The sequence below is a fragment of the Lichenostomus cassidix genome, chromosome 11 (genome assembly GCF_008360975.1).
Source record: "Lichenostomus cassidix isolate B80296 chromosome 11, HeHo_3.0, whole genome shotgun sequence".
NCBI lineage: Eukaryota > Metazoa > Chordata > Aves > Passeriformes > Meliphagidae > Lichenostomus > Lichenostomus cassidix.
In genome coordinates this window covers 6,881,961-6,896,816 of record NC_139492.1, presented here as the reverse complement: position 1 = coordinate 6,896,816, position 14,856 = coordinate 6,881,961, and the positions used below count along the sequence as shown (strand labels likewise).

Below are 14,856 nucleotides of genomic sequence, written 5' to 3'. Positions count from 1 at the left end.
GGGACAACATCAGTAAATCAAAACAGGCAAAAGTAAAAACTGCCCTGAGCTGTTCCTGGTCTCTAACACATGAGCTCTGCAGCAGCCATGGCACCCCTGGGAGTACCCTCTTAACAAACCAACCAAATAAATCCTACAGCTTCTTGTCTTACATCCCACTGACCTCCTGCAAAGGTAGCACAGGCCAATCTGTGGCTCCAGAGAGCTCAGGCTCAATCCCAAAAGCTCAAAGTCTGGCTGCAAGCCCTGTTCGCAGCATCCCCAGCTGCCCCTCACTCCTGATCCTGCAGGGCAGCTGCAGTTTCCCTGCAGGATGCAGAGGCTGTGGCAAGCAAGGCAGCACAGGCCAAGCTTGGGAGAGGGAGGAGAGCATTTGTCTCTGTGATTCTGCTTCCCTCTGGTCCAGCTCTCCAAGAACATGCTGGCCTTTTTCACAGTTCCCCTGCATGAACCCACTGCCAGCACGGTCGATTAAGACTCTGCTCTTTAATGTACTGTTTCCTCCAACATTGCACTCCCCAACCCTGAACACGATACAGCGCTGCTTTAAAAAGGTATTTACACACATCCCAGCATCACCCCCTTGTCAGCCCAAGGAGCAAGGCCTCAGCCCACGCTAAGACCCAACCAGGGGAAGTCTCTTGCGGCCCTTCTGGCGGAATGGCAGCAGTGACAGAGGGCAACGGAGCTACTGCGGTGGTTTCGGATTGGTTTTGGTCGCATCCCTGATGAAAGAACAGCATGGAGATGGGAGAGGGTGTTGATCTATCCCCAGCCAGGGCTAGAAGCGCTTCATCTGTCGGCGTTCCTGTCGGCGCTGCTTCTTCTCGTTTGGCTCCTGAGCGGCGGGCGAGGACTCTGCTGTAAACCAGGGCCCCAGGATGTTCACCCACAGGAGGTAGAGAGCACGCCCCGGGGCCTGCAAAACACACGTGGCACAAACTCGGTCACTTTGGGGACAGCACTGGCAGGGGTGTGCTATCGGCAAGTCTGGTCCTTCTGAGGGAGATAAAGCAGCTGGATCAGAGGCATCTCAGGATGCACGGAAATCAAAGGCAGTGTTGATTGTCCAAAATAAATGCCCTGATTTCATTTCATGGTTGAGGAACTTGCATACATATACAGTGCTCAGGCTTCATACACAGAAATCCCAGCATCAGGTCTGAATTAACTGTCCAGACATTCCACCTCTTCCTTCGGAAAGCACACCCCCATTTCTCTGAATTTATAAAAAAAGCAATCCAGATGGTCTCCAGGGGACAGCCGAGTCTAGGCTGCCCTCTGTCAGGCCAGTTAGGGAGGAATTTGTGGGTGAGGACTGAGATGAGATCAAGGACTGAACTGGGTAACTTTCTATGCTTCCACAATTGCCTTCTGTACCTTTGTGGGATATCCTCAAAGCAACTGTGGGATTTTTTAACTAAATGGAGATTTCTTTCTCCTGCAAAAGCAGTTTTAGCTGGAGGCACATGACAAATGTTTCATGAGCAGAAAGAGTTTAGTGTTAATGAATGAAAGCCTATAGCATTTTATCTACTCAGAGGCACAATGTCCAGCAGATCCCAGCTTTGGTCCATGGTGAATGGCTGAAAAAGCCACAAAAGAAGAAACACTGTTTGTTACAGACACAGAAAGGCTCTGTGCACCAAGACAGCTTTGATCTGCCTCATGTTGCTTGTTGCCCTTTCATGGGACCAGAAGGAAAGACAAAGGCCAGCCTAGTTTTTGCATGGCTGCCCCAGAGGGATCAGGACTTCTTTGCCTTGTGCGGGTTCATTTTTAACAAGATTAGATGAGATTAAAAAACATATCAGAAAATAATAGTTCGGGCCTGACACAGGACACTGAAATGAAATGGATAAATAATGTCCTCAGTCCTGAAGACGGAAAGATAGCAACAATGCAGAGCAAGATGGAAAACAGCATGGGCTGGGTCTTACCAAGAGCCAGAAGTACCAGACATAGAGCGAGAAGCAGCTCAGCACTTGGACTATAGCTGTCAGCAGGATCACATCCTTGAGGTGCCTGAGGGAAGAAAAGCAAAGCATTAAGCTTTCATTCCAGCCCCTGCCAAACACGGCAGCTTCTCTGCCAGCACAGTCTGCAGCTCCTCTGCCAGCACAGTCTGCACTGCCTCCAGGGAGCGACCCTGCCCAACCCAGGGACTGTCCCTGCAGTCCTGCTTTGCACACCAGTTATCTAGAAGAATCAGAGCAGTAAACAACAACAGCAAAATACTCTGATTGATTAAAGAGATGAGCTCCCTCTGAAAAAAGAACTTGAGAAAGCTGAGAAATTGCTGGGGGATGGAAATCTGCAACAAAACCACTCCCCACCCCCACAGCTGAAACAGCAGCCAGCACCCGCTGATTTGACACCTATCATGACATGAAGTGTAACTGCTCATGACTGGCTGTGCTGAAGGGAGCATGAATCTTCCCCATGCCATTTCACAAGCTGACAGACACACTCGGGGTCACCGAAGGACAAGCACACCGCAAGCTGAGCTACAGCAACAGACTGCTCCTCCTCCCCTCCTGCTTATCTGACTTCAGCTCTTCCACGCCAGCCTGAGGCAGAGCTGGGAGCAGCTATGGAGGGGAAAGGGCTGCCCACGCCTCAACCACCACCCTCGGGGGATCTGACACCCAGGAGAGCTAAACAGGTATTAGTTTTTCAACACAAGCCTCAGGGAATGCCATGAAGGTTTAGAAAAACGGCCAACTCCCACTCTGGTTAAATCATCATCTGCTGGAGTAAGAAACCCTCAAATCACATCCAAGAACAGAGACAAAAAAACAAAGGCAATGGCATAAAAAACGTTGACTCAAGACCCTGCAGAATCCCCCATCAACAGCTCTAGCACAAGACACTGAGGGTTCAATGACCTCTGGCATTACCAGAGGCAACAGAAGGGTGAAGGCAGAGCTCCCACCAAAGCCAGCTCTCCCAGAGACCAGCAAGATAAGCCTTCCTCAACCCCACAGCAACACAAAGCATCCATTTCAGCAACAGAGACAGCACCAGAGAAATGCCATGAAATCCAGTGTTCCAGAAGCAGTTCCAAAGGAGCAGCATAATTCAGCTGCACCATGCTCAGCTATGAGGCAGGAAAACACCCACTGCTTTCTGAAGTGGCTGCTAGCCTAGGCTGGTTCTCTGATCCCCAGAGAGGTAATTTAGAGGTACAGAGTAAGGATGGGAACTTCAGCTCTGAAGGTTTTGCTTTTAGAGCTCTGCCTCCCCTGTGGTTTGCATAACCCATGCCTCAGGTAAGCTTTAATTCATTTTAATGTGTCATAAACCTCACCCCAATTGCTCAGGCCTCTGTAGCAAGGGAAGTACATCTGCAACCAGGACTGCAGCAGTGCTATGGCTGTGCCTGTCACCTTTTCACAGCAGGTCCTGGGATGCCTGTGCTACTTCCTGTCAGTAATTTTCCCTAACAGCACCATGACATGCACAGAGGGCAGTTATCAGGCGCTCTCTCTGTCTCAGTGCTTTGCACAACTCCCAGAGACATCTCCCACACCCAGGAGCACACCCCAGACATCAAACATCTGTATTTTCCCTTCTTGACTATCCCACATTGTGTTTCACTAAAAAGGTATTCAAAATATTTTGCAGTTCTACTCTAGAGAGCCAAACCAGTGTAAAATGGGAGAAAAACACTTGGCTGACCAGCAGGGAAATGAAGTCACTACAGGATGGAGAGGGGACAAAGCACCCAGCTCACATGTCACACCCCCTCTCCTCCTGGACACTTCATCCCTCATCTGAGTCTCTTGCTCCAGACATCTGAGTCACTCCTGCTGCAGGCAAAAAAGGTACCACTCCACCAACCCAAACACAAGGTGAGAGCTCATCCTGTGCAGAGATAGCAGGTTCTGTCCCCCACTGCCTGCTGATAACAACCCCAGGCAAAAATGAAAATTTATGTTAAAAAAACTCTATTTATCAATATATGACCCTGACAGCATGAGAACACCTGACCCAACACAGACGGCTCAGCTGGAAACAAGGCTCAACTGTGCTTCTTCAAAAGCCTAACAGCAAGAGAGGGACAGAGGTAAGCCTGGATTGTGGGCCAAAGACATGGGAGGAAGGAGCCAAGGACCCCAGTACCTCGCTGAGCACATACTGAAGATCTCCAGCAGAGGCTGCACCAACAGGCAGAGGCGGAGGGTAGGGAGGACAGAGAGGAAAGCGTGATGTGTACACAACTCCCTGACAGTTTTCTATAATTAGTTTGAGGCTCACTGTTGGAAAACACACAAATCTAGAAGGTATTTCTGCTGTACCAGTGCTGCTGTCTCCTGCAGCGCTTTGCAGAAATTACTGCTGTGTTTCCTGTAATGCTGTGGTATTCCTTGACCAAGGAAAAGACAGTTACAGTGGCACCAAGAACACTGGACAGGCAGACACTCCGTGGTGTCTGCAGAGAGACATGAAGAATGCACAAGTGTGGGGGACAGAAATGGCTGAGGTGGTGACAGGAGCTAGCTGACACAGAGGGGAGAATTTTTAATGAGTAGAGCATTTCAAGACATGGCCAATTTGCAGCCAGGATGGGATAACTGGCAGCACATGCCCTTCTGTTCTGTCAAGCACTACTGCAGTGCTGATTAAAAAAAAAAAAAAAAAAAAAAAATCACTATGTGCTGCAGCAGCACGCACAGTGTCAGTGCTGCTTGTTAGCTCAAAGATGGCAGTAAACTGCCCCTGCTGAACTCTGTAATCTCTTACCTCTGTAGCTCAGCCCTACGGACAGTGACCGTGCCAGGCTGACACACCCACCTGGTGGCTTCGGACTGGGGCACACCAAACCAAATTTTCAGGTAATAAGGACAGTTATGGTACACTCTCAGAAAAAATGGCTACAGACTTCCAGCTCCCCTCATACTCATGCCAGTGGGCAAGCTGAGGGGGAGCTGAGGCCCAGCCTTCTCCTCGGGGGCCTCTCCTGGCTCTGCGTGCACGCTCAGGCAGCAGGTCCTGCTCACCTGGACTCGTGCGGGTGTGGACACTCACTCTGCCATCCCCTGCTCCATATTCAGGTCAATTCCCCCGTCGGCAAGGCTGCCATCGTCTGTGAAAGACGGCTTTGCCATGGAGTTCATGGACCGGTAGCTGGTGCCGTAGACCACCAAGCTGAAGACGAACGCGACCTGCGACAAGGAAACCGCTGTCAGCCGCGATGGCCACGACCCCGGGGGCCCAGGGGCCACGAAGGAACCCGGGCCCAGCTGCTCCCCAGGGGCAGAAAGCAGTGTCTGGCGCTCACCCACGTCCAGGCGGAGGCGGCGGAGTAGAAGATGACCAGGTTCACCACGGCGTAGATGGCCTGCGGAGAGAGCACGGCACGGCTTTCCTTGTCTGCCCGCTCCCGCCCCGGCCCGGCCCCGCGCCCCGCCGGGCCCTGCCGGCCGCACTCACGGAGGCTCCCAGGATGATGCGGAGGTAGAAGCGCAGCGTCTCCCGGTTCTCCTCGAAGATCTGCTTCTTGCCCTTGGTGCCCGCCTTCCCCTTGGGCTGCGGAGCCAAGAGAGGCAGTCAGCGTCTCCCCGGAGCCCCGGGCCCCGCAACCCCGGCCCCGCACTCACCGCCATGGCCGCGCCGGCTCCGCGCTCCGCCTGCCGCGGACGTGACGCGAAGGAAGCGGCGGGACAGAGCCCGGGGCGGAGCGGCCCGGGGCGGAGCTGCTCGGAGTGCGCCCAGAGAGCCGCGGAGTGGTGCGGTGGAGAGGGGTGCAATGGTTCAACCTCTTTGCTCAAGCAGAGTTATCCAGAACACGGCACAGGATTGTGTCCGGCTGGGTTTTGAATACCTCACACGCGCTCTGGGCAAACAATTCCTACGGCTGGCCACCCGCCCAGCAAAGAAGTTCTTCCTCATTTTCGGGTGGAAGTTCCCGTGCATCAGCTTCTGCCCTTTGCCTCTTGTCCTGGGCACCACTGAGCAGAGGCTGGTCCATCCTCTGACACCTCCCTGCAGATACTAACAGACATTGATGAGGTCCCCTCTCAGTAATAACTTCTCAAGGCTGAACAGCTCCAGCTCACTCAGACTTTCCTTGTAAGAGAGACACTCCAGACTCTAAATTATCTCTTGCCCTCGCTGGACCTGCTTTGGGAGCTCTATGTCTCTCTTGGGCTGAAGAGCACAGACGCATGGTCCCCTCTATGGGCCTTGGGACACACACACACCCACACACCCACCAGTTCTCAAGCAGTTTCTCTGCTTCCCATTTCATCATCCCTTACAGCCCCTTGGCCTGCCTGTGCCCATCACCTCCCCTTGGCTCTTGAAGAAAGTCTCCCACAGCACTGCAGCTGTGCTGGGGTCCAGCACAGCCATTGGGAGCCTAGCCTGGAGCCTCTGTAGCTTGGCTGGCTTCCAGGAGATGGTCTGACACATGAGGTGAGAGCTGGGGCTGCAGAGCCCAGCCCTGCAGGGCAGCAGCCTCACAAACACTGCCTTCACCAGCCTCATCTTCCTGTGTAACAGCCTCTGTAGGGCTGCAATGCTGCTCTCCAAGCTGCAAGCCCCAGAGGCACCAGCTCACTTGCAGAAGCTGAGACTGTCCAGCATGTGAGTGGGAACATCTGCAGTGCTCCCAAGCCTTCCCAGGGTGGAAATGGCCTTAGCTGTAGGTAACTTGATTCTGAACCTGTGCCTCAACAGCAGGAACAAGATCCCCAAACCTTTGGAAAGGACACGGCTCCAAGTTCTCCATAGGTGTTTATTGTCCCAATACACAGGAGGCAGAGGCACGGTTGGATCCCTGCTGACCTGTGACTGTTAGCACAACACCCTTGGGAGAAGCTGCAGGCACGAAGAGGTGCAGGGCACTGGGGTGGGGGCTGTGAGGGCTGGGGAGGAGGTAGCTTGTCGTGGTGCAGTAGTGCAGCAGCATGGCTGAAGTGTGCAAGTATCCGCCTGGGGCGGGGGAAAGGCACCAGGATTGGTACAGTGGGCAGACTTGGGGTCTCCTCCTCACACCAGGCCCAGCTGAATGATGCTGGGAAAAGGGGACTTGTACCCTAAACACCCCCATTCCCTAAACACCCCCAGTGCAGAGGGCTCAGCAAAAACACCTTTCAGTGCAGGAAGGACCTGGCAGGACAGGCACATTGTTCTCTGGAGATGCCATCTGCTTGACAAACTTAATGGAAAGGTGTGTTCTATCTTTTTTCTAACCACTTTGTTGTCCAGAAAGGATCCCCTACACCGATGGCAAAAGTGAGGCAGTGCAGATTTGTACCTCTGTAGTGCTAGTGCCCCTCCAGCTATCCCAGGGCTGCCTGTACCTTTATTCCTGTCCACATCCCTGCCCTCCTGCCCAAAGCCTGGCTGCAGTGGGGGGGAATCAGTGCCACCACAGAAGGGTTTAGCTGTCTGTATTTCATCTCTCCTGCCCATAGAAGGGAGTCAGAGTAGCTGGCTCACCCCCCTTGAACAGGAGGCTGATGCTCGATGGCTCATTTCCATGATCTCACAGGAGGGCAGGACACAGGCAGGAAGGGTGGGACACCCAAGCCCCCAGCCAGTGCCTAGGCTTGTCCCTTTGGGCCAGAGATGAGGGACAGAACCTGGAGGGAGTGGTTTGATTTTGAGGGGCATAGAGGGTAGGGACAGGTTACAGGGAGGAACTCACTGCTCTGCATGGCTGAAGTCATAGCAGAAGTTTAAGTTGCTGGGGGCCTTTGGGATGGGAGGGGGGGTGTCAGGAATGCTGATGTTCTCCAGGTCCAGGAGCCGCAGCTTGAGCTCCATGGACAGTAGGACGTCGAGGTCTGTTTGGGTTCGCTCACTTGTCATCTCCTTGCCCAGAAGCACATTCAGCCCATCTGTCCAGAGGCAGAACTGGGGAGACAGAGCATGGGTATCTCTGGCACCAGCCCTGATATGGGCAGCCAGAGAGCCCATCTCTCCCCTGCTGTGGTTTCCATTCCCATGGACACACACAACTCACTGCCCTGCCTGCTGTCCCCTGGCAAGGACACCTCTGTACCTCCCCAGCAGGCCCTTGGAGCTCACCTCGTACCGGGTGGGGGCAATGAAGTTAAGGCAGTATTCCTCCACGTCGTGCACAATGGAGAAGGCCAGCTCCAGGACATCCTGCAGGGACAGCACAGGGGGTAGTCGGCTTCTCAGCTGGACTCCTCTCAGCCCTGGTGGGGTTCAGAGCAGGAGCTGCCCCCCAGCCTCTACCTTTGCACTCCAGGAGACCTAAGAGGTCTCTGTCCATGAAACCACCCAATCTGCCACCATCCACCCACCCCCGATACATGTCCCCAGCTGGGGAAGGGAGCATGCTGGACCCTCTGGACAAAATGGGTGCTGACCTTGTTCTGCTTCCCAGAGCTCTTCTCCTTTGTGTGTGGACACTCCTTCCCCACCAGAAGCATCTTCATGTCTGCTACAGGAACTGGGGCAAGTGGAAGAGTGGTGAGCATCTCCCCTCCCTCTCTCTCTCCTTCTCCCTGCTCCCCTTTCCTTCCCTCTCCCCCTCCTTCAGGTCCCCAGTGCACAGAGCCCACAAAACCCAAGTGTGGGGACTCACAGCCATCCACAGCTTGGGGTGTGGGGCTCAAGCCACTCTGCCCCAGCTTAAACTCCCACAGCTCCCAGTCCCACAATACCAGCAGACACTGGGCCAGCCACACAGCAGCAAGGCAGAGGGGCAATTCCCACCTCAAGGCAGTCTTAACCCGGGGGTTATCAAAGGGCACCCCTCCCTCTTCCCCACCCTCTCTTTCTCTCCACCACCTACTTTTCTCCAGCAGGCTCTCAATGGGGGGAGACTGCACCCCCTCCTCCACGTCCCCATAGTGCAGCACCTTGTGGTTGGGGGACAGGCGGCAGTACCACAGCTTGTCTGCAGCAGAAGAGCCACAGGAAATGCTCAGCCTCCCCCCGCAGAGATGCCCTTCCCAAGGGGGATGGAGCCGCCCCCTTATCAGCATTCCCCATTTCTCCCAACCCATGGGTTAGCCCACACCAGCTGTCTAGGGAGTCAGGCATGCTACTCCCACTGATTAATTGGGATTTCCCTGGTGGTAGGGGACATGGGAACAAGCCTCTGCCCCCCTCCCAGGCCCCCCACCCTGGAGTAGGGATCTGGCACCCACCCTGCCTGCGGCGGCTGCTGATCTTGCGGAAGAGGGTTCCCTCGCAGAGGTGCAGCAGGCGCTGCTGTCGGATCAGCTCCAGGAGCTCCGGCTTCAGCTTCTCCCGCAGCTCCCTGGGGTGAAAGCCAGCAGAAGAGGAGCACGGCCATTTCAACAGGTGCTTGCTGACCTCGCCAGCCCCACAGCATTGCCCCCCCAGGCCCCCATCACAGTCCCACTCCCTGCCCACTCACAGCACGGGCACAGCCAGTGTCTCTTCCTGGTGCAGCCGTTCCGTCTGCCGCAGTTTCAGGATCTCGCTGTAGTTCAGTGCATTTACTCTGGTTTTGAATAGCTCCAGGGACGTGGGCTTGAGGGCCAGAGTCCTGGTGATCTGCTCCCGTACCACCTGCATCACCTGCCAGGCCCAGGACATCAACCCCAGTCTGGCAACACTCCCCAAATCCCTGAATTTGTGCTACTGTCCAGGGAAGAAGCATCCCCCCTCACCTTGTCGAAGTCCTCCTGGGTTGCTCTCATCTCCTTCCAGGTCTTGTTCACCAGCTGGATGCAGATGCAGAATAGCTCTTCAAAGAAATGATCCTGCCCGAAGAACATAGGGTAAAAGGCCTGAGCCGTCTCCGAGCCTGTGGTGAGAAGGACAGATGATGCCAGACTCCCCAGTTTTTCCAGGGGATTCCAGTGTCCAGGGGAACCTGGGCATTTCCCAGCCCTACATCCCCTTCCCGTGGTGTCAGCCATGCCAGAGCCTGGTGGCCACATGGATGCAGTCCCCTGCCAAGGCAGCCTGTCCCCCTGACAGCAGGGCAAGGAGAAGAACAAGCCTGGGCACACGTACAAGGCTCTCCGACGTGCAGGATCTCGCAGAGGATCAGGGTGAGCTGGATGCTGCTTCGAGCAAAGGGACATTCATGTTTGTCTTCCCGGCTGCTGTTCTCAAGGACAAACTGGAGAAGAGGGCCATGACCTCATGTTACATGGACTTAGAGAGCTGCCCCAACAGTTGGTGTCAGACATGCCATGCCTAGCCAAGCTGTCCCACCCGCCAGGTAAAGCCATCCCTAACACAAGTGATCCACTCTTCCTAAAATCCAGCCCCAGCCTCCTCCTTCCAGTGTGGCAGTGTGGGAGCTGGTCACAGGCACTGCAGGTTGGAGCACGGCTGATGCCCTGCTGGTTTTGCTCAAATTGCCCCAGTATGCTCAGGGCCTAGAAACAAAGCTGTGAGCAAACCACTAAAAATTACGGGGACCCTTCAGAGGCACTGGCCTCAAATGGCTTCTCCTATCCACAGGAAGGACTCGCCTCCATCTGAAACAGAGCAACAGTAGGACACTTGCCCAAAAGAGATATCCTTGCCTGGGTGTGGCAAAGGACAGATCACAAGAAAAGAAAAAGAGAAGGTGGAGATCCACCAGCACTTCTCCACCAGGGAGTTCCCTGGGAGAGCACAGCACCCACCCTGCTGTAGGCATTAGGGGTGTTCCTGGAGAAATACACCATGTTGTCTAGGGCAAGCAGTCCTGGTGGGGCACGGCGGAGATCCTCTGCTGGGTTGCTGTTGTTCTAGAAGGACACAAAGGATGCAGTTTAGCAGCTGCTGCTTTGTTCTTCGAGCAGCAGTGTCTTCCCAACACAGCCATGGTGTTTGCCTTTGAGTCCCAGCAGCTCTGCAGCACTTGCTGTTCAGGAGTCCCAAGGGAGCAGAAGGGAAGTACTGCACGGTGGTTCATCATCATCAACAGGGATACCAGACTTAGGGGAGCCATCAGAAGGTGCCACCAAGGCCATGTGGTGGAGCCAGCGTGAGGCTGGGGAGGGAATGCAGAGGGGACGCACCATGAAGCCCAGCTTGCGGAATTCCTTGGCACACAGGGATCGCCGGCGCTCAGTGCTGAAGTTGCCAGCAGGTGCCTCGCTCTCCGACTCAAAGGCAGCTTGGCGCAGGGACTGGAGGAGATCCCGCTGTTCCTGCGGGAAGAGTGGATAGGAAGGGTTGCTGGTAAGCCCCATGGAAGCAGGTTTTCCCAGCACAAACCCAAATGTGTTGGGTTCACCCAAATGCGAACTGCTTCCACAAGTGGAAGAGACCAGGTCCAGACTTGCAAGGAGAGCGCTCCCAGACCTGTGAGTAGGGATCCATGGATGTTTTCATGCGATGCTCACACAGGTTGAGGCTGACAGACTGCAGCACATAAAGGTAATGGGCCATCTCATCCCCCAGTGGCTCGGAGCTGTGGATGATGTTCTACAGGAGACCACGAGACAGAAGGTTCACCCAGGCTGCTGCTTCCAGTCCAAGCACAGGACACAACAGCAGAATCCCAGCAAGTCCTGCTGCTAAAAGGGGTGTTGGGGAGGGGGAAGCTCCCCTTGGGGTTGGGCAAGATCTGTGTGCACTGAACTGCAGGCAAATAGGGGTGCAACCCTGGGCACGTGGGTGCCAGCAGAGCAGCACCTACAGAAGGTATCAAGGAAGAGGTATGGGGCACACAGGCAACCCAGCCAAGCGTAGTCACCAAATGCTGGGGCTCAGGGGACAGGGTCTGGGGAGAAAGGACAGAGAACGAAGCACAGAGCAGACCCTTGCACAACCCCAGCGTCTCACCTTGTGGATAAACTGCCTGATGTTCTTCTCCCTCAGGTAGTCCATCATGTCCTAGGGAAAAAAAGGCTGTGAGACATTCCCCAGCTCAGCACACCACCATTCCTCTTCACAAAAGAGGAAGTGGCAGAGTGAGGGCACAGACTTTAGACATCTATGGGCACCTCTTGCAGCCCTGCCATCCCAAAGAGCACAAACCCCACAGCAGAGGACCCAACTGCCCAAGGTCCCCTCACAGGGGGTGGCCCACCCTGAGAGCTCAGACGTGCCAGGGGCTGGGCCATCACAATCACTGTGCCACCACCCACTGTGATACTTCTGTCATTTGAGATAAAACTCCTGACAGCTGAGGGCTGTCAGCAGAGCACCCCAGTGACAGGGGTACTATGGTGCCTGACTCTGCAATGCCACCACTCTGCCATGGCCTGGTCCTGCCTGGTGCTCCTCACCCGTCGCTCAGTGTCGGTTGCACTCAGCAGCAGCGCAATGAGCAGTGCCATTGCCTTCAGCTGCAGCTGGGCATTTGTCCTGCAAGAGGAACAGAAGGAGGAGGATGTGAGAGTCATCATCTCTGAAGAAAGGGGCAAACTGTGCTCTGGCCTCTCCACTTACACCTGCAGGCAGGTGAGAAGACGGTCCAATGTCACTTCTTTTTTCACCAGCTCAAAGAGGAGGCGACTGGTAGGCACCATATTCTCCAAGATAGACATGGAGAGCTGCTGGATAGATGCATCCACTGCATTCATGTTGACGTAACTCACTATCTATGACACACAAACCATCTGTCAATGGCAGGCTGAGCATGGGGCACAAGGACAACAAGGAATCCCACAAGCACAAACTGTGGAGACTGTAGAAGATTCTTACCTTCTTGATGAAGACTGTACTAAGATTATCCCAGGAAACAAAATCATGCTCCATCAGCTCTGTGAAGGCTTTCAGGGTGTGAGCCAGGATCTCCCCTGTACTGGAGGGACAGATGAACAAATACAGTGAGGATGGCTCCAGATACCCCACTCCCAACCTATGGTGGTGTCTGTGCAGTTGAACATTGGTGGGCACATTAGAAACAGCTAGAGAAGAGAACAGTGAGCAGAAGAAAGGAAAGAGACTGTTGGGTAAGAAAACAGACTCTCACTTAGTCATCCCAGGAACTTGCCAGGAAGTCAAGACAGGGGAAGTTGGAAAGCTGCATCACCATGGTACAAAGATCAAGCAGACAAGCCCTCAGGGAAGCTGAACCACCCCATATCCTTCTCCCTGCTTCCAAGAAATATGTGCTGTGTTGCATTGTTCCACATTCTCTCTGTGACAGGAGCTCAGAGGAGCTGCACCATCACATCTTGAAAGAGTCACGCTGGCATTGGTATTTGGCAACCACAGTTTTCTTGAGCTCCCTGCAGACCTCTTGCAGCTAAAAGCTCAGGCTAGAGGGATCATTCAGGGTGGCAGGAATGAGGAGCAGCATGGGTTTTATGGTAGCAAAACTCATGACGCTACAGATGACCCAGCCAGTCACCCAGAAGGGATGGAAAGTTCAAGTCTGGGCACATTCACAAGGAGTCAGGACTGTGTATCTGTGAGGACCTTCCCCTGGCTGCCAGCATGCAGGGACACAGCCACAGTACAGGCATCAACAAGTCAGGAACACAAGGAGTCTACTCCAACACCCAGCTTGGAGCTCATGCAGCATTAGCAAGGGAGAAAAAAAGTCAAGGACTGCAAGGAAAATCCTCTCTTGATACTCACTCATTCCCTTCTTCCACAATAGAGTAGATTTGCTTCAAGCCATTCCTGCTGATGAACTCTTGAGCAAAGGTAACATCCTGGGAGAGGCTTGCAAGCTTCTTCAGTGAGTCAGTCTTCACATCCACATTCTTGCTCTGGATCCCAAAGTACAGCTGCTCTGCTTCTTGGTCCTACCAGGAAGGAAAGCATTAAGCCAAAGGGGCTCATTGAAAGACAGCGAGAAACTTGAAGGTGGCTGGAAGAGCAGAAATGCAAGTTTTGAAAGGAGTCTCTAGCTAGAGCAACCCCAGTGAGGAGCTGGACCAAGAGACAGAGCCACCAGAGCAGAGACCAGGTGGAGCTGAGAACGGAGGTCAAGCTGGCATGACACCAAGAACGCTTGATGAGTTGGCCCACGTGTCCAAAGCATTACAAGATGATTTAGTTTCTCCTCAAACTCCCACAAGCTCTGCCCAGGGGAAATGAAGGCTGAGACACATCTCCTGCCTGTGTTATTTCTGCTGGGTCTGAGGCACAGAGAAGAGCTGTCATGGGCTCAAGTCATGAGGGAGTCAGAGGCAGAGGGCTCAGCACACCCCACGGCAGGGGCACATCCCACCAGGGAATGCAGCAGAGCAGACAGGAGAGCAGAGAGACATACCGGGGAGGTGGTCAGCCGCAGAATGCTCCCGTTCTTAATGTCCCTGCGGTTCTGTAAGGAGAAAAGGAGCCGGTGAGCCGGTGGGCACTGCAGCGGCGGGGCCGGGGGACTGGGGGATGTCTCACCGACTCGGTGATGTAGGTCTGCCGCCCGTCCGCGTACTGCAGGGCGTAGCGCTCGGCGTTGGGCAGGCTCCACCTGCGGCCACGGGCGGCCGGTCACAGCCCCATTCGGCTGGTGCCGGCAGCCCCCGGGCCACCGCAGCCCGGTCACGGGCTGTCACGGCCCGTCACGGCGCGGCGGCGGGCAGCGAGCGCGGTACTCACGCATCACAGACGTCCTTGAGCACTGAGGCGAGCGGCTTGGTCTGCGAGAGGGAGGGAGGGAGGCCGGCCGTGAGCGGGGCTGGGGGGCCCGGGGAGGGGTGCGGGGGTGCCGGGCAGTACCTGCTGGAGCTCGATGAGCTGCGGGATGGCTCCCACCATCTGGATGGCGATCTTCACCACGTCCTTGGGCGGCGGCATGGCTCCCGCGGCTGCTCCGCACCGCCGCCAGTTCCGGGTTGTTGCCGCCGCCGCCTCCCCTCACCGAGGGCCCGGCCCGGCCGTCGCTCCGAGGCCTGGTGCCACCACCCCAGCCGCGGGCAGGCCCGGCCCCCTCACCTGAGCTGACGCGGGTGTGGCAGGACCCACCTCCGGCAGCAGGACACGGCCTCCTGCCGGGAAAGG

At 55.1% G+C, this 14,856-nt stretch overlaps 2 protein-coding genes across 3 annotated transcripts; both read right to left on the bottom strand.

The window, feature by feature from the left end:
- Positions 1 to 631: 631 nt before the first annotated feature.
- Positions 632 to 5,723, bottom strand: TMEM208 (transmembrane protein 208). Its single transcript, XM_085071595.1, has 6 exons — positions 5,604 to 5,723; positions 5,437 to 5,532; positions 5,285 to 5,344; positions 5,032 to 5,168; positions 1,941 to 2,025; positions 632 to 919 (listed from the first exon to the last, which is right to left on the bottom strand). Exons 1-6 carry the CDS (start codon positions 5,607 to 5,609, stop codon positions 782 to 784), a joined length of 522 nt encoding a protein of 173 aa, XP_084927721.1. The 5' UTR covers positions 5,610 to 5,723; the 3' UTR covers positions 632 to 781.
- A 999-nt stretch (positions 5,724 to 6,722) lies between these two features.
- Positions 6,723 to 14,806, bottom strand: ELMO3 (engulfment and cell motility 3). 2 transcript variants are annotated; one of them, XM_085071586.1, is made up of 20 exons: positions 14,575 to 14,806; positions 14,455 to 14,495; positions 14,254 to 14,326; positions 14,129 to 14,179; positions 13,489 to 13,658; positions 12,607 to 12,706; positions 12,352 to 12,503; positions 12,189 to 12,267; positions 11,743 to 11,793; positions 11,260 to 11,382; positions 10,974 to 11,105; positions 10,596 to 10,700; positions 9,973 to 10,081; positions 9,624 to 9,760; positions 9,368 to 9,531; positions 9,135 to 9,247; positions 8,777 to 8,881; positions 8,349 to 8,431; positions 8,041 to 8,121; positions 6,723 to 7,866 (listed from the first exon to the last, which is right to left on the bottom strand). In XM_085071586.1, the coding sequence occupies exons 1-20, from the start codon at positions 14,650 to 14,652 to the stop codon at positions 7,654 to 7,656; spliced, it is 2,160 nt and encodes a 719-aa protein (XP_084927712.1). In that variant the 5' UTR covers positions 14,653 to 14,806; the 3' UTR covers positions 6,723 to 7,653. The 2 variants fall into 2 exon arrangements, with proteins under 2 accessions (XP_084927712.1, XP_084927713.1); XM_085071587.1 differs by lacking the exon at positions 9,973 to 10,081 and having other exon boundaries at positions 9,624 to 9,716.
- Positions 14,807 to 14,856: the final 50 nt, after the last annotated feature.